Source organism: Colobus angolensis, unplaced genomic scaffold (assembly GCF_000951035.1).
Source record: "Colobus angolensis palliatus isolate OR3802 unplaced genomic scaffold, Cang.pa_1.0 Scaffold312, whole genome shotgun sequence".
Taxonomy (NCBI): domain Eukaryota; kingdom Metazoa; phylum Chordata; class Mammalia; order Primates; family Cercopithecidae; genus Colobus; species Colobus angolensis.
In genome coordinates this window covers 1,655,225-1,682,263 of record NW_012116400.1, presented here as the reverse complement: position 1 = coordinate 1,682,263, position 27,039 = coordinate 1,655,225, and the positions used below count along the sequence as shown (strand labels likewise).

Sequence of the window (27,039 nt, the reverse complement as noted above, 5' to 3'; positions counted from 1 at the left end):
GTTATTGGGGTGGGAGTTACCCGATTTTCCAGGTGTTGTGTGTCTCAGTTCCCCTGGCTAGGAAAAGGGATTCCCTTCCCCCTTGCGCTTCCCAGCTGAGGCAATGCCTCACCCTCCTTCAGCTCTCGCTGGTCAGGCTGCAGCTGCTGACCAGCGCCGATTGTCCGGCACTCCCTAGTGAAACGACCCCATTACCTCAGTTGAAAATGCAGAAATCACCGGTCTTCTGTGTCACTCGCGCTGGGAGTTGGAGACTGGAGCTGTTCCTATTTGGCCATCTTGCTCTGCCCCCCCACAATGCCCTAAAATTCTAAGCAATCATCAAAAGCAGCAGATAGGTTCCCAGATGATTATGAAAAATATGAGTTTGTTTCTGCATAATATACAGTTTTGTATCATTAGATATCAGGCTATTATACTGTAGCAGATGTAACCAGATGTGACAGATTTTTCAATTCACTTTCTCTTGTCACACTGAGCTTTATTCTTTCCACTATGGAAAACTGAATGTTCTTCATGGGAAGTTTCATACTTTATTATTTTAATTTCATTTTATAAATTTGAAAAGTATTTCCCTTTAAAATATGAATCACCTGCAGAAGGGATGACACTCCACTTCTAGTATCTGTTACTGCATGGAATTAAAAACCAGTGATGGAGTTCCTATGACCAAGTAGCTCCATGTAATCCTCAGCACAATTTTGTGGGATTTGAACCAAGTGTCCTAGTACAGATATGTTTCGGTGATCTATTGTTATGGAACATGCCACCTTAAAACTTAGTGGCTTAAAACAATAACTTATTATCACTTGTGATTTTGTGTGTTGCCTGGGTTCAGCTGCATGGCTCTTCTGCTTTATGTGATGTAAGCAAGGGCTACATCTAGGAGTTTGTCTTGACTGAAGCATACAAGATGACTTACTTGCATTGTTGGCAGCTGGTGTTGGCTTTGTTGGGAATACATTTGGGACAGTTCACTTACGTGCTTCTTATCTCCATGTGGTCTTTCCTTGAGGCTTGAACTTCTCACAGTATGGCAGCTGGATTTCAAGAGGGAGTGCACCAAGTGGGATGGGATTACACAAAACTATGGTTCATTGGGGTCTCTTTATAGAGGCTAGAAGTCACAATTTGGAATCTGGTTTACATGTGCCTAATTCATCTTTACCCCAAAGTCACAGTGTGTGATACTGTCTATGAGATACCCAAATTTAGACTGCCTATACTATATTAAGTCATTCATCCTGCCTTTAGGGGATAAAAGCAATATATCCTATTATTTTAAATGATTAAACATTTTAATGTTCTCAATCTAAATGTGAATTAGCATCAGTGGTGGCTTAGTTACTTGTGACATTTAAATATTCTTGCTTCTGCCTGAACCTCAGTTTCATGAGAAAATGTAATTAGAGTCATATATTTGGATGCCAGAAATACCATCTCACTGTAGCCCATGCTAGAAGAAATCTAAGAATTCACCTACTTCACCCCCTGTATTTTTGCAGAAAACAAGCTGAAACCTGTGAAGTTATGACTTGTTCAAATTTTCCTTCCCCATTTCAATCAGAGCTGCTTCTCTGTCATATGCTTTATATATTGTGACTCAGGTATAATTTTATTTGGAATCTAAGTCCAATAAAATAAAGTTTGAGAAAGAAGCAGCATAGTTAGTGGTTAAAAACACAGACTATGAAGGCAGACTACCTTAGGCGGTGATCTGTACGCTCTGTGCCTCAGTTTACTCATTTGTTATGTGTGGAAAAGTAACATCGCCTGCCCTACAGAGTTTTTATGGGTATCCATGAGCTTATATTGGTAACATGCTTGGAACTCTTTCTAGCACATGAATAGCATTGTGTAAGCACTGGCGAAATAAATACATTTCCTTGAAGTAATGAGAGATGCAGAAAAACGTCAGCTATGTCAGTTTACAGTTCAAATTCAGGCACTAGGTTCAAAATCAGGCACTAGGAGTATAATGTTTCCCCTTTCAATGATATATTTTTAGGCATGGAGTCAGTCTCCTTAAGCAAGTCTGATACAGATATCTAATACAGATTTGCTTAAGGAGACTGACTGTATGCCTAAAAACTTCCCTAACTAATAGTAAAAGATTTAATAGTAATCCTTGTGTATCAGTTAGAATACCTTAGACTGGAAAGAACAAAAAACTCTACTCAACAGTCTTAAGCAATAAGGAGTATCTTATTTTCTATCTCTATGCAAACCCCAAGGTAACAGTCATACTTTGAGTTTTAATTGTCAGGCTTTCGTAGTTCAGTTTATATCTTCTTCATCCTGACTCCCTGGCTACCTCAGGTTGTAAGCCTCTCAGAGTGACTCCTGGAGTTGGCTGAGCATTTTGGATACCTTCACAGGTTTGCCTGGGTGTGAGCTGTCATGCTTTCTCAGGTTCCTACCTAATACCGTGTCTGCTACTTAGAGCACACTTATGTTGTTTAACAGTTCTCCCTGAGGCTTGCAATCATCATGATGTTAAACCCAGGGATGAAAGCATAGGTCTTCTTATTTCTCAGATTTCTCCTTAACCTTTTGGATTTCTGTTGCTTGCTGCTACTGTTCTTAGAATCAGTCAGGAGGCCAGGCTCTAGCACCCTTCTTCAGGACTCATTAAAATCTAATCTATTTCTATTTCGGCTGAGGCAAATTTTATTCTCAAGCAGGGGTTGTCTGGCTATATACTCACTTTCTTTCAAATCTAATATTTATAGCCCTAACTATTAACTGGCTTCCTAGGATTTCATCTTTTACATATTAAAGTAGTCAGCTATCTTGTGTATTTGTGGGAGGAGGTTGTCAGAACATTGCTACTTAGATGTGAACAAGGGTCAGGTAACTAGGAAATGCAATGATAAATAGCTCACATTTCTTTACTTTATCTGGACTAATGCAATCACTTAGTGAAGAAAAAAATAAGTGAATTAAAAGTAAAAATATATATATATATTTAAATAAACCAGGACAACACCATAGACAATATTGCCTCATGGGCCTTTATTATTAACTCAAATATTTGTGCAGAACTGCTATGAGAATTCAGAATGTATTTCAAGGCTGAGTTGGTCCAGAACGGTTTCACAAAGCAGGATTTTTATATAGGTCATGAATAATGACTAGAAGTTGCATGGGAATGGAGAGTAGAATTGCATGGTACATTTTTAGTAGTAGAATAGCAGAATTAATTACATAAAGCCTGGGTATTATAAAGTGTGTTTGAACAGTAGCAGATGGAACAGTTGACTGGAGTTGGGAATTCATAGAAATAAGTCTAAGCTGGGGCTCTAAATGCAGTTAGAAAAGAAAATGAGCTTTAATATAGCCTATAAATGATGGTTGGGTTTCATATAAGGTGGTGTGAGTTAAGGAACTTGAGTGTTCTAAGTAAAGGAAACATTGGATGTATAGTCAAAGAAATGGGAGCATCTGGGAAGACTCAGAGAATAGAGCATTCCACTTCTCCTGAAGTAAAGGCTACATGGCAGAGTATCATGGGCCATAAAATTATACACACTTGAACTTGGAAGAGGACAACCTTAAATTCCTTAAAAATTGGACATTGTCATATGTTATTTTTAAGAATGAAACCTAGAAGTGGCTTTTTCTCCTGCCCACATTCAATTGGCCAAAATACAGTGAGATTCTTCTTGATCCTAACTCTAAGGAAGCTAAGAAATATGACCCCCTTAAGCTTCCAGAAAGAAGACACCGTATGGTGAGTGATATTGTTTGGACATCCCATAAAATGTTGTATTTAAAACTTGGTGCAAAGGTGGCTGTTTCCAGGAAAATTATATGCACTTATAAATAGTGAAGATTATTTTTACAAACCGACATTAAACTCCTCTACTTTCATAGCTTATTCTTATGAATAGGAAAGAGCATAGGAGAGTCTCTAGCACAATATAGGCTTTTACAATTAAAGGGAAAAATAATGTCATGGGTGCTAATACTTTATTTGTTTGTTTAGAGTGTAGCAGGAGTCACATAAAAGACATAAAGATACAGATTGATTTAATATAGCTGTTAAATGTATTAAATACATTTATATAGATGTTAATTTTTAAAATTTTTACTGTTTGAAGTTAATCATTTGCCAAATGATTTAATGCTCTTGAGACCACTCTTGCTTGGAAATTAGTCTTTGGTTTGGTTACCCTTAGAAGTTGAAGCTTCCTTTAAAGTCTATTCAACTTCAGAAAATTCTTTTTATTTTCAACAGAGTCACAGAATTATTTTCCTGTCTTTTAGCCCTAAGTCTGAGTGCTTTAATATCCATGTGGACATCCCATCCAATACTCTCGTTTCATAATTTCCTGACTTTCTCAAGTCCCATGACCTTTCAGCCATATATGTCAACCCATTAACTGTTTTGTCTCTGATCTCTTTGAATCTCTTGGTTTAGCAGAATGTCAGGAATGTTCAGGAATAGATGCTCAATAAATGTTTACTGGATTAATAAATGGGTTAATGTTGGGTGCTCCATAAATACAGAATAAATATATATGAACTGTTTGTTGACTAACAGCCATCCTGCTATTGTCTTTCCTAACAGCACGTCTATTTTGATCATTTATCTATCTCTTCTCCCATCTCTTTATGTGTATGTTGGAAGATGGTGACCCAACCTGAACCTTCAGAGATGGGCCCAGATCAATTTATGACAATTCTGGAAATCCTAAACCTTTGTCAGTGATTACCCCGAGAATGGTCTTGTGGGTATACTGTGGCCAGTGAGACTTAAGGAAGGATTACTAGAGGGTCCTGGGAAAGTTCTTCCCCATTTTTAGAGGGGAGCAATGGAAAACAACTTTCAGTCTCTCCCACTGGAAGTGATCAAGAACACATCTTGTCCTTCTTCCCAACTGGTAGTAGCTAATTTGTGATCATGAAGAAGGCTAGATTGAGGACAATCCTTCTCCACAGGAGATAACCAAACCTGGAAAATAGCGAAGAATGAAAGCCAGAGCTGGCTCATATCAAGTGTGAAGTTCCCCTGACACATCTCTTCAATTCCAGTTCATTCATCCAATTCAACACTTAGTTTTTTAATGCCAGTTTCAGTAAAGTTGCTAATACTTAATGTCAGAAGTACCATCCTGATACAAAATCTCTAGCCAATTAGAGAAATTGGATGATGACTTTAAAATAAGGAAGTAAAATCCTCTATTCCCTTATTATCCCTCAAGGATTGACAATATTCTTTCTTGTCAGTACATAAACACAAAATTTTTTAAAAATGCAAATATCTAAATAATTCAATTAAATTGGCAACTAAGTATGTATTTTAGGGGAAAGATTTTTTTGGCATTTAAGAAAAAATAATATATTTGCCTGAAAGTTCCAATTTTACCTTATGTGAATAGAAAATCAGGATGACTGCTCTGGTACTGTTTGGCACCTTTTAGAGTTAGTCTGTATTCTTTCCACGTGAAAAATTTTAGCACAGAAATTTTACTGCTTTCTGCTGAGTTTAACTTGCTTTAGGACAGCTGGATCAGGCCAGGCATGAAAGTGTAATGTGAATTCCCTTAGTTTTTAATGAGCTTTAGGAATTTACATAGTTTGCAGAGTTGGTTCACTACATGGTCAATTTTGTTACATCATTTAGTAAAACTATGTGTTTTTTTATTTGAACAAACAAATCTTATAGCTAGCTTCTAGCAAACAAAAATAAATTGCCAATATATGTGTTGTATCCCAAAGTGACCTAGGTGGGTACCATTCTAAGAGAAGTCTCATGCTAAATATTGATGAAAGGTTCCATCTAGTCACTTGTTTTTGACATTTTTACAGTTAAGGTTTTATGACAGATCAAGGGTTATGTCTACAAGCTTGGGGTAGTAGAAGTCTTTTTAATGAAGAAAATAAGGATTAAAACATGTGTGTAAAATTCATGAAGATAAAGTAGATATTATTGCCCTGGAAATGTGGGGTAGAATTAATTACTCATTTGTTGTACCAAATTTGATTCTGAGCTGCTTACCATCTGACACAAAAATAAACAGTGAATTATCTACTTTTCCTTGTATATGGAATAATAGGAGGCATAACAGTAGAAAGAAATGTGTTCCCTAAGAACCAAATTGTTAGATTTATTTTTCTGGGAAATTTTTAGCCAAAATGTAACCATGTGGTTGTATATAGTCAGCACTTATTTCAACCTTCAATAAAAGTTAATAGCATCATGATTAATTGTAAATCTCTCAAGACATTTATAAGGAAGCTAACGTAATGCCTTCCAGGTATGTTGCTCTCTTATAATCAGATTTTTACAGGCATAAAATCAAATTAGATTTTTAATCACAGAATACTCTGCTCGAAAATAATTGGATTTTTGATAGGAGTGGAGACAGAATTTGAAAATAAGGTTCTTTATGAAGATCTGAAATTCAGATGCTCTATGATGTTGAAAAGACACTAATACATCTTAAAAATCAGACTCATGATGCAATTCTGCCCTTAAGAGTGAACTATTCAGTTTTTAAAAATGGGGTGGAGTTGAATTTCCCTCAAGAAGTAGCTTTAAGACATATTGATGATCAGGTTAAGTAGCTTCTATTACTATAATTTCTTAAAGGTGAAATATTCACTATATAGATTCTATGCTCCACGTGGGAAATTATAAAGTTTTGCCATAAAAGCTTCCATTTCAGATTAAAAACTAATAAAAAATGAGATATTTTAGTTTAGTTTAGTTTTCTTTTTTAATTGAGATAAATGACTGCACCCTGAAGTGTTGTGCTTGGAGTTGCAGCTCTTCTGTAGTTTCGCTCTGGGACAAGCGACTTGGCAGTCAGCTGTCTCTAAGGGATCTGACTTTCTTTACTATACCTAAGATCCCTCTGCCTTGTTTCACTCTGACCTGGTGTCCATCTAGCTCCCAGGTCTACAGGCAGCATCTGCCCCTAGTCTCCTCCCCTTTCTTCCACAGGCTTCTGGATGATACGTCCTTCCTAGCGTCCTTCCTCTCCTGTGTTCCACCTCCTACAGATTTCTCAGGGGTCACACTCTGATTATCCTTCCTCTCTTATATCTTTAGCTGCCACTCAGTGGCTTTTTTCTCATTTTCACTGAACTGTAACCAACTTTCTGCAATATTAACAAAAAGTTGCTTTAACTGCTTACTCTCTGTTCTTTCCTTCATAGCAATGTTTTTGAAAATGTTACCCATGTTCAGAATCTCTGCTTCCTTTACCTCCCTTGATTCCTGAAACTCTACTATCTGGCTTCTGCTGCACTGTTTTTCTAAACCTGTTCTCATTGAGGTCTGTGACCTCTATGCTGTTCTTTCTGAACAGATGAGCCTCGTTGTGCATGGTTTACCATTCCCTTTTCCTGGAATGATTTTCTATATTTGGCTTCTTGTCCTTCTCTCCATCTGTCTTGCATCACCTTCATGGCCTCCCTTTCCCTTATAATTCCTTTAAATGGAGACTTCTTTGTCTCTTACACCATCATCTCTAGTCCTATTCCCTGATCTGATTATTAGAATCTATCATCGGTTCCCCCCAACCCCTGCTTTCTGACTGATGTTGCTAAAGCACCTCTATGATTCTATCTGTTCACTGCTTAAAAACTGACCATGATTTCTCAATGCCTACAAACAGCCTCATCTTATCCTGGTAAAGTAATGTTTTCCATAATCATGTTTTCCTACTGTACAATATCTGTATTTTGTTTTGAACCTACCTTCTTACCTTTTCCACGTTGGACTCCGCTCACTTTTGCATTTCTTTATCTTTAAATTAGAATTAAGTCATTTAAATGGAAATGAGCATTGTGCTATGTCCTATGGATATAAGTAACAATAACACAAATATGATTTGCACATTTATATACTAAATAAGAACTTGTCAAATCATACCTGTAACTCAAACCTCAGCTCAAATGGAGTCTTCTTACATTTGCCTAATTCTAATCTTTTCATTTAGAATAAATATGGATTCTCTCTGAAATCACATACTCTTTTTTGGGTTTTTTTAAAAAGTTACATACAGCACTATCTAATTGTGTGTGTGTGTGTGTGTGTGTGTGTGTGTGTACGCAGGTAGACACTGTACCACACAGGTATAGGGATGGCCAATAAGAAGAAGAATAGATGCTGAATATCATTAGTGATTAGATAAATGGGCTCATTGATGAAGCACCATATCCCACCATCATTCATGATTTGTCATCTTCAGTATATTGAATTAGGTGAATAAATGTATCCTCCCATGTCGTCACTTCGCTATATTGTCTTTACCCCTGGACATCACAAAACACTGTTTCCAGGGTATTGCCACTACTTTTGTTCTGCTGAGGTGTCTTCATTTCAGCCCACAGAGCTGGATCTAGAATAATCCCAGGAATATATTCTCTGGCATGGTCTGATCCTACACAATATGTATGTATCTATGTATGTTTCATATATTTTTAACATAAAATCAATCAAAATAGGATTTAAGAAAAAATCGGCAGATTTAAGTCAAATTATTTTATCTAATACAAACATCAATTATGCTGCTTCACACCCTTATTCCCTATATTTGACCTTCATTTATTGCAAGAAACCCCTTGAAATACTGTCATTTAGGTGTTTATGTATTTTGCATGTGCTTATTTACATGCTGCATAGGGTTTTAGATGATCTATAATACAGAGACCTAATAAAATAGAAATAAACTATTACACTACAATAAAAATAAAGAGTTAAGAAAAACAATGATCCCAAGGAAAGACTGAGACTTAATCACTCTGGGGGTTTTAGGTGGTTCATGTGAGACTATGTTCACAGGCAGAAAAATAGTTATCAAATTGGGTTTCATAAAAATATCTTAAATTTACTACTTATTAACCAAACAACACATTTATTTTCAAACTCCGAAAGGCAATTTAAGAATTTCTATTGCCAAGACAATTCTAAGTCAAAAGGACAAAGCTGGAGGCATCACGCTATCTGACTTCAAACTATACTACAAGGCTACAGTAAACAAAACAGCATGGTACTGGTACCAAAACAGAGATGTAGACCAATGGAACAGAACAGAGTCCTCAGAAATAATACCACACATCTACAGCCATGTGATCTTTGACAAACCTGAGAAAAACAAGAAATGGGGAAAGGAATCCCTATTTAATAAATGGTGCTGGGAAAATTGGCTAGCCATAAGTAGAAAGCTGAAACTGGATCCTTTCCTTACTCCTTATACGAAGATTAATTCAAGATGGATTAGAGACTTAAATGTTAGACCTAATACCATAAAAACCCTAGAAGAAAATCTAGGTAGTACCATTCAGGACATAGGCATGGGCAAGGACTTCATGTCTAAAACACCAAAAGCAATGGCAGCAAAAGCCAAAATTGACAAATGAGATATGATTAAACTAAAGAGCTTCTGCACAGCAAAAGAAACTACCATCAGAGTGAACAGGCAACCTACAGAATGGGAGAAAATTTTTGCAATCTACTCATCTGACAAAGGGCTAATATCCAGAATCTACAAAGAACTCAAACAAATATACAAGAAAAAAACAAACAACCCCATCAAAAAGTGGGCAAAGGATATGAACGGACATTTCTCAAAAGAAGACATTTATACAGCCAACGGACACATGAAAAAATGCTCATCATCACTCACCATCAGAGAAATGCAAATCAAAACCACAATGAGATACCATCTCACACCAGTTAGAATGGCAATCATTAAAAAATCAGGAAACAACAGGTGTTGGAGAGGATGTGGAGAAATAGGAACACTTTTACACTGCTGGTGGGATTGTAAACTAGTTCAACCATTATGGAAAACAGTATGGCAATTCCTCTAGGATCTAGAACTAGATGTACCATATGACCCAGCCATCCCACTACTGGGTATATACCCAAAGGATTATAAATTATTCTACTACAAAGACACATGCAGACACATGTTTATTGCAGCACTATTCACAATAGCAAAGACTTGGAATCAACCCAAATGTCCGTCTGTGACAGACTGGATTAAGAAAATGTGGCACATATACACCATGGAATACTATGCAGCCATAAAAAGGATGAGTTTGCGTCCTTTGTAGGGACATGGATGCAGCTGGAAACCATCATTCTTAGCAAACTATCACAAGAAGAGAAAACCAAACACCGCATGTTCTCACTCATAGGTGGGAACTGAACAATGAGATCACTTGGACTCGGGAAGGGGAACATCACACACTGGGGCCTATCATGGGGAGGAGGGAGGGGGGAGGGATTGTGTTGGGGAGTTATACCTGATATAAATGATGAATTGATGGGTGCTGATGAGTTGATGGGTGCTGCACACCAACCTGGCACAAGTATACATATGTAACAAACCTGCACGTTATGCACATGTACCCTAGAACTTAAAGTATAATAAAAATAAATAAATAAATAAATAAAAAAGAATTTCTAGTTAGTGCAATCCAAAGAAATTCAAACATTCCATGAGAAAGAATGAAATTTTGCTAGACCAAGCAATAGCAACAGTGAGGTATGAACAATCACCAAGCATCTTTCTGGTTCAGAAACTCTATGCTCAGAACTAGGAGAAGGTCTGTGCAAGATTAAAGAAGTGGAAGGCACTGAGTTCAAGATGTTGACTTGTGTATCTGGAGAGAGGGGCACATAAAAAACTCAATTATTGATTAAGACAGAACAGACTAAAGCCCTAAGTTGGGTTAAATGAGCAATTTGGAAAAAAAAATTGTTTATTTTCAAAACAATTTGTGGTTATAGTTTGCATTTGTATAATATATTTTCACTGCATCTAATGCTGTCATTTTGCTTTAACAAAATAAGATGAGAAAACTAAAGGATAGAGTTAAAACGTGCTTCTCCAAAGTCATGTAGCTAATGATATAATAGGATTAGCACTTACATTTCCTGACTCCTGATCAATTACTCATTTTATTCATGTACCATTTTTGTATTACTCAAAAATATAATTATATGTCAGAATATAACATATAGATAGATAAATAAATATGAAAAAAATAAGCTTAATTAAACCACAGATGTAAATGATCCAAACCCAGACAGTCAGTAGGATCTGGAATATTTTGAAAATCTAACAACACAGCACTCTTTCTTGTATATGTCTCTCGATGTTGTTTAAGTTTCCATCCACCCCCTCTTCCTATACTAATGGTGAATATTTATTAAAAGCCTATTTTGTGCCAACCATGATTTTAAGCATTTCATTGATATTATTTTACTTAATACACAAAAATCCCTATGGGGTAGAAATTGTTATCTCCATTTTGCAGATGAGGAACAGTATGGGATGTGATTAAAGAACTTGTCCAGGGCCACTCAAGCATTAAATATTAGAATCAGGGATTCAATTAAAGGTGATTTTGAATGTCCACTTAGGTTGAGTATGTCTAACTCTATACACAGTGGCATACTGCCTCAAATAATGTATTGACCTGTTTGGTCTCATTATAGCAATACTCTGTATTAATATTGCCCTTCTCTAAGGAGTTTAAAGCGCTCTGAAAAAAATCACTAATTAACTGTTGTCAGTTATGTCATATTGTTTCTATTTTATAATGGAAAAGCAATGTGAGCTTTCTCAAAGCCAGCTTGGTAGGAGTTTCAGGAAGAAAATGTGGATCAAATTTCTTAGACTAAGACACCTCTCATGTAGACTTAAGGAGTTAGACTGAAGCTGATTATAAATCCATAACATTTTTATTTACCTTAGTATAAGAAATCATCCCTTCCTCCACTTCCAGCCATGCATGCTATTCTACATGACTAATGAGTTAATTTGAGAACTGATGCTTCATCTGGAATAGGGTGATGAAGGGTATATAAGAATCAGTGTTAGATGGCAGGTGTCTAAACAATACGTGATTAGATGAAGTGCGTTTTTCCTCAAACATATTAGCATAAAGTGTCATATAGCCTCAGAAGTCAAAAACATCAGGAGAGCTGTAAAAGCTAATGAGCCAAGGGATGTTTCCAGGGTTCCGTCATTGTAAAAAGGCACGATTATTTAATATGTGTGGGGACAACCTTGTATCAAGCAAATATCCTCACCCTTAGCATAAATAAAAAGTCATCTGAGCAACAGGGCTCCAATCTGCCACGGTTCTTTGCTCTGAAATAACTTTTTCCTGGAAAGGTAGGGATGGAAAAAATCAGCATGGACAGAACAGTATGCCACAGAGTCAAGCAGTGTGATAGGAACATCTTCACATCCTGAAAACGAATGTAGCTACTTTCAAAAAAGATTCTTGAGAAACACTGTGTAATATTTGAAAAAAAAAAAAAAAAAAGAATCTTGCTCACAATTTTTGCTTTCAAACTTCTTGTTGAAACAGAGACTATATTTTATTCAGTGTTTGTTGAGTGTTTTCCTATTCACATAATGCCCAGTATGTGCCCAGAAGTGACCTGTGAAAACAGCCCCACACTCTTGTTAGTAGGAAAGTAGCTCCAACTCAGCTAAGCATACTCCATGTCAGAAGCAACCAGATGATATTAAGGACGCAGTCTATGGGAAATAATGTGTTCTTTTCTTCCAAATGCTAGCTAATGAGAAACCAGGTCCTCGGCCTCGTTAGCACTAAGCTTTCTTAGCTATAACCCAGCTCAATATTACTAATAGAAGTGACAGCCTGTAAGACATTAGAGGATGAAAGGTAAACTTTTTTGCATGTCATAAATAATTTCTAGGTGATGAATTTCTGTCATAAAAGTGTACTGTGCATTGGAGAAACACTCCATGTATAAAGGAAACCTAGAAAATAGTAGACTGATTATTATCAAGCGCTAAATAAATGTGATGGCTGACAGTAAAAGAGGTTTTCTCTGCTATAGAGAATAACGTCTTGAGAATTTGGAGACCGTTTTTTTTTTTTTTTTACACGTACCAGTCATCTTTTATTTGGAGGTTAATTCCCATTAGGACATGAAAGGATTCAGCAACGATCGAGATTGTGTTCCTCACGGAGGGGCTCAGGCCAAGGTCATGGGGTCGGGGGGTGGTGCAGAGCGTGTCCTCTTCAGTGGTATTTGCGGTGCCGCTCGTGCTTGAGATGCTTGTAGGAAATGCAGTAGTTGAAGAGCACGTAGCATGCCAGCACCATGGTAATCCCCGAGATGCTCCCTTTCCTCACGTTAATGTACTTGTTGTAGTACCGGTAGTAACCTCTTTGAAATGCTCCGAGAATGCCACTAGGGCTGAAGTCCTGCATCAAGATCCAGCTTGGCAGCTCCCCCAGTTTGACCTCTAGAAGTTTCTTGTCCTTCACTGGAGACCGTTTTTATTTTCCCTTTGCCTGTTAGTTTTCTGAATCTTATCCTAATCAAGTTGAACCTATTTCCTTGACCTTTCTATATTATTGGGGAATGAAAAAGGTAAAGATGCTTACACGGCGTGTAGTTTCAGAAATCAACTTATCACTGAAAAATGCCAATGCAGGATATGCAGATGATGCTACAGACATTCTCAGCTCTGATCTCTTATCTAGGGCTTTCAGAAGCTTACAGGGGCTCCTTGCCATCTTATCAAAACCAGAATTTCAAACTTGGAACTCATGATCTTTCCCATAAAATTAGCTACTATCCCCTAAAGTTTACTTTCTGATGGTGATACCTCTGTACTTCAAGGTTCCTGTGTTAAATGGATTGATGCATCTTCCAAGGCTCTCTTTGGTTTACCCCCATCTTTTCAATTCTTATTTCTTGGCATTCTCTCTTGAGCTCTACTTTATGCCCCCTGCCTGTGGGCATATCATGCAAGTTTCTCCCTCTGGGCCTTGCTTATGTTCTTTCTTGCTCTGGGGTCTTCCTCACTTCTTCCAAGCCATCCAAATCCTAACGAAGCACCAGGTCAGTGACCTCAAGAATCCGGAATTCCTATTATGTTTTACTTCTTTTGTCAACATCACTATACATTTCATACCTGATTTCACATTATCTTGTTTCTTTTCTGTGTACCTCTACAGCTTATCAGTATTATTTTGCTGTGCTATCCTAGGGACACTGCTATTTCAATCCTCATATATTGTATGGGCCGTGTAATAGATGCACTATAAATATTTAAAAAGACAGCAGTCGGAGCAACTTAGAGGAGATCCCCACTTAATACATTTGTTATTGTTGTTGTTTTATGATTTTTGTTGTTTGATTTTACTTTTTTCAATGCCCAGGGTAAAGTGAGAGTCTGAAGTGAAGTAATTTATATACAAACACTCAAAGTTGAGACTCAACCCAATGCCCTTGATCCCTTCCCTGTGCTCTTTCTTTCTGTTTCAAAACAGCACTGTTGAAGTATAATCCACATGCCATAAAATTCATCCATTTAATGTGTACAGTTCAATGGCTTTTAGTATGCTAATAGAATTGTGCAACCATCACCACAATCTGATTGTAGATTTTTATTTTGAATCTATTAGCAGTGCCCTCCTCACACTTCAGCCATAGGTAACCACTAGTCTATTTTCTGTCTGTATGTATTTGTGTATTCTGAACATTTCATATAAATGAAATTATACTAGATGTAGTTTGTTGTGATTGGCTTCTTTCATTTACTGAAATGTTTTCAGGTTCATCCATTTGGAGCACATGCCAATATTTTATTCCTTTCGATTGCTGAATAATATTCTATGGTATAGATATATAACATTTCATTTATCCATTCTTCGGATCATGGACATTTGGGCTGTTTTTACATTTTTGCTATTATGAAGAATGGTGCTATGAATATTTATATACAAAATTTGTGTAAATGCATGTTTTTGTTTCTTTTGGTAGACAACTAGATTAATTGCTGAGTCATGCAATGACACTATGTTTAACCTTTATATATATATACATATATTTACACATATATACATATATACACACATATGCATACATATATAATATAATATATATATATATAAAATTTTTTTTTTTGAGACAAAGTCTTGCTCTGTCACCCAGGCTGGAGTTCAGTGGCACAGTCTCAGCTTACCACAACCTCCACTTCCTAGGTTCAAGCAATTCTCCTGCTTCAGCCTCTTGACTAGCTGGGATTATAGGCATCTGCCACTGTACCTGATTAATTTTTGTATTTTTAGCAGAGACGGAGTTTCACCATGTTGACCAGTCTGGTATCAAACTCCTGACCTCAGGTGACCCACCTGCCCCAGCCTCCCAAAGTGCTGGGATTACAGGCGTGAGCCACTGGATCCGGCCAATATTCTTTTGAGACAGAGTCTTGCTCTGTCACCCAGGGTGGAGGGCAGTGGTGCAAACACTGCTTACTGCAGCCTCGACCTCCTGGGCTTAAGTTATCCTCCTAGGACCACAGGCATGCATAATCATGTCCAACTAATTTTTTAGTTTTATTTTTTTGTACAGACGGGGTCACACCATCATGCCCAGGCTACTCTCAAACTTCTGGACTCAAGCAATCCTCCTGACTTGGTCTCCCCAAAAGCCAGGATTAAAGGTGTAAGCCAATGTGCCCAGCCACATGTTCATTATTGTTAATGAGAAATGGGCAGTACTTTATATTTGGGACTTGTCAAGTTGAGTAGACATAAATACTTTTAGGTCTCTGAATAGCAGGTTTCCAAGGTTAAATACATAATAAAATTCAAGCCTGGCACAGATTGGTTACTTCTAAAGGAGATCCTTTTTGTATTATAACTACAGGAATAATTATTTTGCAGTCATAAAAAGTAAGTACTTCAAAGCACTAAAATATTCCCCCATATGAGCACTTTATTGCAAACTTATTACTTTGGGGGTAGCTGAGAGCTTCCATTGTATCTAAAATATTTGATTTCTACTTCAATACAGGCAGCAAAAATTAGTTTATAGAATGTCTCTGAGGTAAATTTAGCCAAAAACAAGATTAATATTACGTGTTGTCTCTGGCTTTCTTTCAAAGGAAATTTTTCTCAGTGGGAGGTCATTTCTTCTGTAACCTAAAGCGTCATGATTTTTACAGATTTGTCAAAAAATGTTAGCAATTCAAACTAGACAATCTGACTTACACATAGTTATGTAAATAGAACATGTAACAGATATGTTGGGTTTAAGCTATTCTCACATAGGTTTGGGGAGGAAGGAAATTATGCTTTTTCACAATTAATAAAATTTAAAATCACAAGAATTATCAATTTATTTGGCATATAGAATTAAAATTGAGAAATATTTATTCTTCCTTTCACCCTGGGAAATGTTAAGATATGAAATGCCTTCTTACATATTCAATAAGCTCTTCTCAAGAATGTGTCTAATCAGGACTTGTCAGCCTTCAATTTTCTCATTTGCAATGCTATTCTCATTCTCCTTTATTCCCTTTGCTATTTGGCCTTAAAAAAAAAATGACAAGATTCATATCTCTGTCCAACTGCTGAAATCTCACAAGTTTAAAATGGCAATGTTTTTATAGGGGAACCATGGTGCTGTCACGGAGATTTCATAAATTTTTTTTCATAAAGATTTCCTTCTGTTTTGTTCTCTCTCAGTCTTTATGATGACCAGCTGAACAGGATGAGGGGGCAAAGACGTTGCCACTGTGTGTCAGCTAAAGAACTGGCCTGCAGTGAGGAACTGGAGGGAATGAGGATGGATGAGTGGACAAGGAACCAAGGCTGCAAAGACCACCTTTGGGATAGAAGGCAATTACTTTTTATGGAGTGTAGTCTCCAGGTCATTTACACTAGAAATGTGCTTTTAGAGGAAAGAATATTGTCCATTAGTGAACAGATGGTCTCAGCAGGAAAGGCATCTCAGGGGCAAGTTTTACTCAAGTTCAGAGTTCACAACAATTATCCTGATAGATGCATGTGTGTGCGTGTGTGTGTGTGTGCACGCATGTGCACGCCTGTGGGTATATGTGCCCTTTTGCCTGTGCATATGGATTTATTCTTTTAATTTGTTTGACTTTTAGTTTTTCTTTTAGTTTTTCTTTTAGTTTGCTTGATTGGAATGATAAAATAACTAGTGTGTTCTTTATTTATTTGCTATAAAATGATAAAATGTGGTTTTAACAAAAAATGTTTAAAAGTCTTGTTCATTGCACTTTAACAACACTTTTAACAATTTTTCTTGCATTTGCCAAATCAAAAGAGGTTTCATCGTGGTGTTCTTAGTTTAACAACAGTGGTATATCTTACATTACAGCCTATTAGTCAATCCTGAGCACGAAACTCCATCCAAGGTGGTGACTCCAACTGTGCCACCCCCTCTCCACCATATCAATCTAGATCTTAAGTGAAAAAGTAGAGGGGAAAATTATTCTCCTGCATGCAAAGAATAGGAAAAGAGAAAGGCATAGAATGTTAAGAATGGTAGTTGTGATAATATTAATGGCAATAACATTAATCATTAACGTCTTTCAAGTACCTGTTTTGTGCCAGGCACAGTGCTAAGTGGTATATGTATATTGTATTGTTGGTTCTTCTGATAGCTCCATGTAGTCAAGACTATTATTAAATCCTTTTGATAGACAAGGAAACTGAGGCACACAAATGTTAAGCAACAGTCCCAAAGTGCAAAGCTAGCTGAAAATCTAGAAATTGCCTCTAGAGTCTGGTTGCTCTAGAGTCAGGTTACTCAAATATAATTTCTGGATTATACAATATCTCTCCTATAAGATGAGTGTTTCCTAGAGGTGAGCATCCTAGAGTTTGACCTGGGGAATGGATGGCATTAGGATAGATTAAGGCTTGGAATGCTGATGGAGAAAGAGCCTTCTAGAAGAGAAAAATACTATACTTTAAAGCAGGGTTTAGAAAATGCATGTGGTGCCTTAATGGGATAATGAAACATCCATACTGCTCCATTGGGTTGTTAATTCTCGAAATACTAGTGGGAGGGACAGGTAGTTCTGCAATTTGTAATAGACAACCTCTACCCAGCAAGGTAGAAAAGCAAGAGAGGTGGGAACAAAGTTCTGAGTTTTTATTTTTCCTTCCATTTCTTAAGACAGATGCAAAATATCTGCAGTTTGACCACTTACCTCAAAAGAGTGCTACCCATAAGCTCCTGGCTCCAAGAATGCTTTTGTTCAAACATAGGAAGTGATTTGAAAGATGCTTTGAAGATGGTGGTCTGAATATTTTAGCTATAGTAAGGACTTCCTAGTCAATTTTTGTTATTCTTTGCTTTGGGGGAAGGGGGCAAAGTGCCAAATATTTTCATATAGGAATAGTAGAGTATTCAAAATCTTCTTCAAAACATAACTACATGTGATTAGTTGTATGATTTTAATTCTTGAGTTTAGACAGGTCTTAACATTAAAATGGCTGTTTTGGAGAATTATTTAAAGATACAAATGTCAATTTGCTTGCTGGGATTCACATACTGGGAGGTTTTACCCTAAAATATTTAGAAGACAGAATTTGGAAGCAAAGGGCTCCCTACTTCTTACAGATTTACTTTGTACTTCATGAAGCTGAAAATGTAATTAGCCCCTCAATACCATATGGCACATTGGTACACATTGTTACCTTTTTAGAATTATGTTTTAGGGCCCTAACTTATGTAGATTTTAACTCTGCAAATTTATCCAAAGTTCTTCATCTTATTATGGCATAATTTTAAGGCTTTATTCATAACATTTTATGATTATTAACAGAAAACACTCTAGGATCATTTTTCTAGAGATTAGCAGATTATATTTATAGAGTCCTTACTATGAGCCAAGTACTACTTGTTAAAACTACATTAAACTGGTTTAATTCTCACAATACTTTGTGAGGTAAGTAATATTATGCATGTTATTGTCAAGGGAACTAAGGCATACAATTTTCAATAATTACCACAATGGAGCATAGCTATTACATAGTAAAACTCAGTGTTAAATCAAACATTTTGGCTCTAGAGACTTTGCTACTCACCACTGTGCGCTACAAGGGTAAGGTTAAACCCACATGTCAGTCTATATAATACTGGAGTATTTTGGTTGATACTTGCTTTCTACAATCTAGAAAAATGCTATTGAAGGGAGTTTTCATAAGTGGTCTCTGACCATAGATACAGATGAGATATTTAAAGGAAGTTTTTAACTACATCACTATGTAATGAGTGGAGGGAGCAACATGTAATACTTATCTATTATTGCATAAAAAATTACCCCAAAACTCACTGACTTAAAGCAACAAATATATATCATCTGCCAGTTCCTATGAGTCTGGAATCCAGGTATGATTCAGCTGGGTGCCTGTGGCTCAGAATCTCCCATAATGCTGTCTAAAGTTATGAATGGGAACTGTGTTCTCATCTGCAAGTTTGACTCAGAAGGGTCTGCTTCAAAGCTCATACATTTGGCTCTTGGCAGGCCCCAGGTAATCTGGCTGTTGGCCAGAGACATCTGTTCCTTGCTCCATGGACCTCTCCATAGGGCAGCTCATAGCAAGGCAGCTGAATTCCCTCAGAGCAAGCCAGCAAGACAGGGAAACTCAAGACAGAAGCTATTGTCCTTTTGTGACCTTTTTGTAACCACCACTTTTTCTGTAGTTTGATGATTAGAAGCAAGTCAGTAGGTCCAGCCCTGGGGAGGGGATTACAAAAGAGTAAGGGGTTTACACAAAAGGGAGGGATCACTGGGCACCATTTTTGAGGCTGTCTACCAAACTGTGTCTCCCCTTGTCAGCCTAAGATAAGTTAGTATTGCTGTGAAGTAATAAAGGATCATTGAATGTATTGTCACCTGCCTATTTTTATAGTTAATAGTTATATTTTTATAGTTAATAGTTAATTTTCTATTTAAAGCTTCTTTTTAGGAAAAGGCCATTTGTGTGCCCTCCATTAACTTCACACCAATTTCAGTCAGTTTGTTGTGTTATGATAAGATGTTGCAATTACACCCTCTCTGCTTCAGAGTGACTGGTCCTTCATTGTAGGGACAGGAAACTTAGTATTTTGGCAGAACTGAGTAGTTTGTTTCAACCAGTGGTTAATTTAAGCAAGGAACTGACTTGACTGATCTGAGTCCTTTTAGGGCATGCCTGTTTAGCTGAGTTAATTAGATGGAGTATTGGTTTAGTGTTAGGTCAGGGAATCCTGAAAAGTGGAGTAGGTATTACCTAGCCTATTTTCCACATCTAAAATAAGGGAATATACAGGAATTATTAATAAAATATTTGAGAAAACAACAGAATATACATTGTATTTTTCTATGTAATTTTGTGTTTGATGAGTAATCATTCTCATTAGAGAATAGCAGTTTTGAGTTTTGAAAGACATGTTTTCTCACAGAACTATCAATTGTTTGCTACTCTTTTCCCAAAGAGTTTTTCAAAGAGGTGTGACATTTCTGCTAGCTATCATTACAAAATGATTCTGAGTTATAGCATGAATTGGTAATGGATCTACTTATGATACACTGGTTCCCATCTCAGATTATTTTTATCTTCTCATGGAATTCGTTCATTCCTTCACATAGTCACTTATATATTCAGTAATTATTTGTTGAGTGTCTGTTCTGGACCACACAGAATTATAAGCACTGCAGTGTAATTTCGTATATTTTTCAAAATCTCATTGTAAGGAAAAGAGTGTTTAATACCTCTCACTGGACTAAGGTAGCAATGTTTACTTCTTAATATTTTTCCTTAGAAAACAAGCTTCAAAAAAGTGTGTTATCCTTTGATTGTTTCAGTAAAAGACTGTTCTCTTTAAATAGCGTTTAAATATCACCACAGATTGATATATGATTCTTGAAGAATGAAGCTTCATATGAAAATAAATAAAAAAGCTCAACACAGATAAAGAAATATAACTTAACCTAGTGAGAAAAGAATACAATTATTGGCTGGATCTGAACCTTGATTATGAGTCAGTAGCAAACACTAAAATAGGGATAATGATCCATTATTCAATGGAAATAATTTAGCTTGATTATTTCTGCATGTTCAGGAGCAGTAAGATCAGCCACATGCAGACAAGTGGGACAGAGTTGTTGTAAATTAAATGCGGTTGTATTGCTATTATATTTAAGACATTACAATCTCATCCCACAGAGCCTAAAGTATGTGCTCTTATGAATAATAGTCTTATGATTTTTTCACAATATGAAATTATACATGAGCCTCTGAATTTTATTTCAGTCAGTGAAGTTTTTCTTCTTTTTGTTCTTACCATTGATGATTGATATCATCATTCATACGTGTGTGCACAATGTCTGACCTGATTCATCATTTTATATATATTAATAATGGTTGTATTGAATAACTTTAGCCAAAGGAAACTTGATTGGTAGGATTCACAAATTAAGAACTGTCTAGGATTTAAAGAATGCATATCCTTAAAATCCTTTTAAAAAAACAAATTATCCAATCCATAGTCCTTGGATCAGGAAAATTATTTGATACTCAGTTCCACTTTGAAAATTAAATATTAAATTTCATGAGTGTTGCCTAAAAGCTATTTGCAAATAAGTTCTGAGTTTGTGTTATTCACTGGGTTTCCATGCCATTGAAAATATTGTTCTTCTACATGACATCTTTTTTTCTCATAATTTATCTCCTTAGGTCATATCTCTTTCTGATTTTTTTTTTTTTTTTACCCCAGTTACTTCAATATGAATCTTCTTTTCAACTCAGCAACACTTCAGGGCTCACTGCTCTTGTCCCAGTGAGTTATCTCAATTGGGTCCGCACATCACACATGTGACCCTGGCACATCTGTGAGGCACCAGCACGTGTACTCCACAGCCATATAGAAGTAGCTCATTTTCCCTGATAATATTGTGTAGGGAGAGAAATCAATAGGGCCTCAGGCGAGCCTGAGGAAACGAGTTAATTAAGCAATGTGGAAAAGAGAAGAATCATTGACGAGCAGCAAGATACATTTAAAAGGAATTTTTCAAATGTATTAAAAATAAAAAAGGTGGTGAAAGAGGGGGCAAAACAGGAGGAAACTATGCTACATTTTCTCAATGACACTATCATAAACTTATTTAATTTTTAAATAAATTGCATATATATATATATATTCACACACATTTGTAACTTAAAACCCCTTTATAATTCAGTATAGACAACGTGTGAGAGGGCTGTTATTGATTCTACAGAAGAATCATAGCGGGTTATATCGATCATGTTTCATGTGCAGGAGCTACACTTTAGGGGTTGTAATTGTTGCTACATCATCCAGAATCCCATAGTCAAGTTGCAGTATTGCCCCATCAAATTCCACTTTTCATCCTATTAGGAACAACTTTGCTATGTAAGCAGGGTTTCCCTTTTTTTTTTTTTGGTAATTATTTTAAATTGAATCAATTGCAGTATGCTATCGTGACATGTGATTTCCAGGTACGAAGTAAGTGTGCAGTATATTGTGGACATCACACGATTTGCCTCTCTGTTCTTTACCATGTGTCTCACGATGCCACTGCAAGTTGCACAGGAGAAAACTGAACATATCTACTCCTAAAATTAGATCGGTTTTTTTGAAGCATGATTTTCAGGGAAATTGGGAGGAATTCGTTTGAAAATCCCAGTTGAACACCTATTTGTATTACAGATGGGTATATTTCCTGGTTTTATTCAGAAACTAGGAGCCTGGATTGCCATTTCCTTTTAAAGCAAGCTGTGCAAGCCCTTATTGATCCAAGTGTGGTCTCTTGGCCAGAAGCATCAGGATCACCTAGGATCCTGTTAGAAATAAAGTCTTAGTCTTCAGATTAATAAAACTGAATCCAAATCTGCATTTAACAGGATTCCCTAGGTGATTCTTCTGCATATTACAGTACGAGGAAGCACTGAGCCTCAGACAGTTGCATTTTGGGTAGGGAATATATATTTGTTTCAACTATAACTCCCAAATCTTGTCCTCTAGCTGTAAATCCCAACTGCACTGAAAATTTTTAATTACCAATCAGTGCAAATAAAGATAATTAATATTTGGTGCCTCTGGTGCATGCTCAGGATAGTGAGGAATGCACAGAAATTAAAAGAATGATGTCAGCTATGCAGAAGAGTGGAATTCATTAAGAATGTGATTGCCTGCCATCATAAGAGATAAAACATGCATTGAAAAACTATTAGAGAACAACATATACCCATATTTAGCCGACTGCTAGATTGAGCTTAAGGCTATTATTGCTTTGCAAGTCGTAAGAAGATAAAAATTATTGTACAGTGGAGTTAGAGAAGGCTTGCCTTTTCTTCTTCTCTCAATCATCACTGCAATTACTATAGAATTATACTGACCTTTGGAAAACTCAGTCAAATACGTGATCTCCCCGGCCCTGAATTCTGCAGTCTAACTAAATATGTCACAGAGAGAGAATTAGATAGTTCTCTTTAATTGGTTTTAAATTGGTAGTCCTTTCACTCAACATTTTTTGCCGGCTTTCTTTAGTTCACTGTATTACAATGTAACACAGAAAAATTGGAACAAAAACCTTTTACCAAAAACTATGCACTTGTGGTCAAGTAAACAAACATGGCTAGTCTGAGAAACTGGTTAGAACAGTACAGCAAGCAACAACCTACTAAAAAATCAAGCAGCGTTAGGAAATAACTCTTGTGTTTAATTTCCTGTTGGTTTTGCTATTCAGGTAGGTCTGGTTTTTTGAGAGCTAATGCAGTAGTCTGTACAAGAGGGTCATCACTGATAATGTGGATAACCAAATGTTATTGACTATAATTTTAAAAAATAATTTTGTTATAATAATGTTTCTGCCTTTATATTATATCAGCAATACAAATAAAAAACTCCTTTGCAATTAAACCAGGTTTTTTAGTAAATATTTTCAGGCCATAAGTATAATATAATTTTCAAAAATTAAATTAAAAATATGACTCATATAAATATAAAATGAACATATCAAAGATCTCATTAATTAACGACAAAACGAGGAAGATGGCAAGGCTGGTGTTTATTGGCACTTGAATAAAAAATTAGAATATGATTTCTAGGATAGTTATGAAACTATCCTAGAAAGGTTACTATCCATTAAGAGTAATAAACTATCCATAGATAGGTTATTATCCATTAAGAGTAATAAACTATCAACTTTGACATCTTTTCAGCTGGACAGGAATTATTTGCATTTCTACTAATAGAAAATGTACAAGTTAACATATAGCTTCATTAAACTGGGGTTCTTTAATCAATTATAAACAGAAAGCTTAATGAAATATACTCCCTAGATAATTAAATCATCTTTATATGGACCTGATAAATCCCCATTGACAAATATGTCACCTTTTTCCTTATTTTCACATTTTACATCACTATCTGTATTTAGACAGATCACATATTAATTCTAGTTCTCATTCTGTTGCTCTTGCTTTCTTTTGATTGGAGTCAATAAACAATAATTTGTTTCTAAATTCTCTGGAAAATGAGCACAATACCACCTTACTCTAAATGTCCTTCTTTCCTTAGTGACCTTTCCAGGTAGGGCATTCCTAATGTCATGTGACTGCATAAAATAATGGGCCAGCTGGAATTCATTGATGTGACTCGAGAGATGTTTGAAGCTGAACCAGTGTAATTAATAATCATGCAGATGGAAAGGAAAGGATGGGTCTGAGATATATCTAGAAAGTAAAATCCAAGGGACCTCATGCCTTCTTGAGTAGAAAGGAATTTGGGAGAAGAAAGAGCCAAAATTGACAGTGGGATTACATTAGAAATAAATAAGATCTTTGACATTTGGGGTTTAAGGTAGTAAAGAAACTTGAAGCCATGGGAAATAATTTAAAGATAGTCACTAAGAGAGGGCATCCTAAAACAAACCAAGTTAATCAGTATTAGGTACCAGAGAAAGAAAAGACAATGAAGAAAAGATAGTCAGATAAGAGAATTGAAATGTGGCAGTCTAAGTGCATACAATTTTTTGGAAATGTAAACAAATAAATATAGTACTCTCAATACGTATACAGGAATACATTTTAATTCATCAAAGATTAATATTGTGTGCCTCTTTCTAAATTACTACAAACAGAGCCGGGCACGGTAGCTCACACCTATAATCTCAGCACTTTGGGAGGCCAAAGTGGGAGGATCACCTGAGGTCAGGAGTTCGAGACAAGCCTGGCCAACATGGCGAAACCTCATCTCTACTAAAAATACAAAAAGTAGTCAGGCATGGTGGCACATGCCTGTAGTCCAAGCTGGAAAAGGGGAATCCTGCGTTGCTTATTATTCTTCATACTCACCACATTTGCTTGCCAAATGCAAGCACAACCTGAGTATTCCTCCAGCACTTTCAATTTTACTACTGCTTCAACATTCCACTGGTTGACAGTAGATACAATTTTGGCAAAATTAGAAGATCTTATGGAATGGTTTGTCTCATTCAGTTGCTGACAGATACGTTAAATAATTGTTTTCCTGTCCTTTCGTCTCCTCCCTTTTGCAGTTTTGATGACACAGTTAAGCAGAAAATCAGTGAGCTAGTCTCCCAGTGAAATCTCCTCTCTTCCAAGGGACTGTGCCCAAGTGATTCTTTGATCATTTGGAGAAATAAAGCCCTCACTGTACAGAAAAGCTCAGCTCCACAGTGCCTCAGCCACAGAGCAGATCAGCAGCCATGCTGTCATATTTACAGTCAGGTGAAACTCTGGGTTCTTTGCTCTGTATATTTGTAAAGTCACCAACTATGAAGAGAGCCCAAGGGGTAGAAATTTGCTGCTGCTGAAAAGTTTCCATGCAAGATTCCAGAGAAAAAGAAAATGGCATATTCCAGGGTCTTGGCTTAAATGATTTTGCTATTATTTGATAAATAACAGTGACTGTGGACTTCTTTTATGCTAGATATTCTGTTCATATATAGATAATTGGGATTGCAACAGATATTTTGTTTTTCTTTAAAGGGAGCTGATCTTAATAAATAACAAAAAAAATTAAATATGTTCACAGGCATATGACTATACAAGTAGTGTATATATGACATGATACCTGAACTAAAATGAAAAGTGGAAATTTGGCACACTGTACATTAAAACATCTGAATAATTAACCTCATGGTGTTTTCATTCACATATTGGGGATTATATGAGCCTAGAATGTGGAAACATATGCTGTTCTCATTTTCTAGAAAGACTAGAATTTTCCTTTATACGGAAAGAAAGATTTTCTTTCACATTGGAAAAATATATTCACTTTCTAGAGTAACATTGACACAGCAAGGTTTTTGTATGTGGTTCTTAGATGTGGGAAATGTGAATTAAGCCTGTCATACCTTCTATATCTATTGTATGCAATATCAGGAATTATTGTGAAGGGATCTGTTATAATTAGTTGACACAGGATTAATATTGTCTCTACATTAATGAGGTAGAGGTAAAACAGAATCTCTGTCTTGTAGGTCCTCTTTTCCCTCTGCTCCCTCTCCTTTCCTGATGTTAATTTTCAAAAGTCCTTCTGGATTTTTTTAAAAGGAAAGCCTATTGATGTGACTTGATAATTTTTCCTTAAAATAATTCATTTTAATTTCTTTCAGTTGAGAATTCAATTTTTGACTCAGTATTTAGCCCTGAAAGCATTTGAAACAGGGTTGATCATATGCCAGACAAGCATAAATGCTTTACATCCATTGTCTCATTTGATCCTCACAACACAATAAAGTTGGTGTCCTTACTCCCATTGTGTGGTGAGAGAAGGTGAGGAACAGAGGTAAATGGCATGCACCAAAGAACTGACAACTGTTAAGTGTTAAAACTGTGACTTAAACCTAGTCTAAATACCCATCAATGGTAAACTAGAAAAAGAAAACGTGATACATATACACCATGGAATACTGCACAATCATAAAAAAGAATGAGATCATATTCTTGGCAGCAACATGGATGGAGCTGGAAGCCAAAATCCTAAGTGAACAAATGCAGGGACAGAAAACCAAATACTATATGTCCTCACTTAGAAAGATGAGAGGTAAACATTGAGTGCACATGGACACAAAGACTGGAACAACAGACACTGGGTCTACTTAAGGGTGGAAGGTGGGAGGAGGGAGATGATGAAAAAAACTACCATTGAGCACGATACTTATTACCTGGGTGACAAAATAATCTGTATACCAAACCCCTATCACACAGGATTTACCTATATAA

The 27,039-nt window shown here is 36.3% G+C and overlaps 2 protein-coding genes across 2 annotated transcripts in view; one reads left to right on the top strand and one right to left on the bottom strand.

Annotated features, from left to right (window-relative positions):
• DCC (DCC netrin 1 receptor) overlaps positions 1 to 27,039 on the top strand; it is a 1,279,089-nt gene that overhangs the window by 952,440 nt on the left and 299,610 nt on the right. The window lies entirely within an intron of this gene.
• Positions 12,874 to 22,071, bottom strand: LOC105518132 (ATP synthase subunit f, mitochondrial-like). The gene is made up of 3 exons (XM_011950994.1): positions 22,042 to 22,071; positions 16,606 to 16,630; positions 12,874 to 13,277 (listed from the first exon to the last, which is right to left on the bottom strand). The coding sequence occupies exons 1-3, from the start codon at positions 22,069 to 22,071 to the stop codon at positions 13,030 to 13,032; spliced, it is 303 nt and encodes a 100-aa protein (XP_011806384.1). The 3' UTR covers positions 12,874 to 13,029.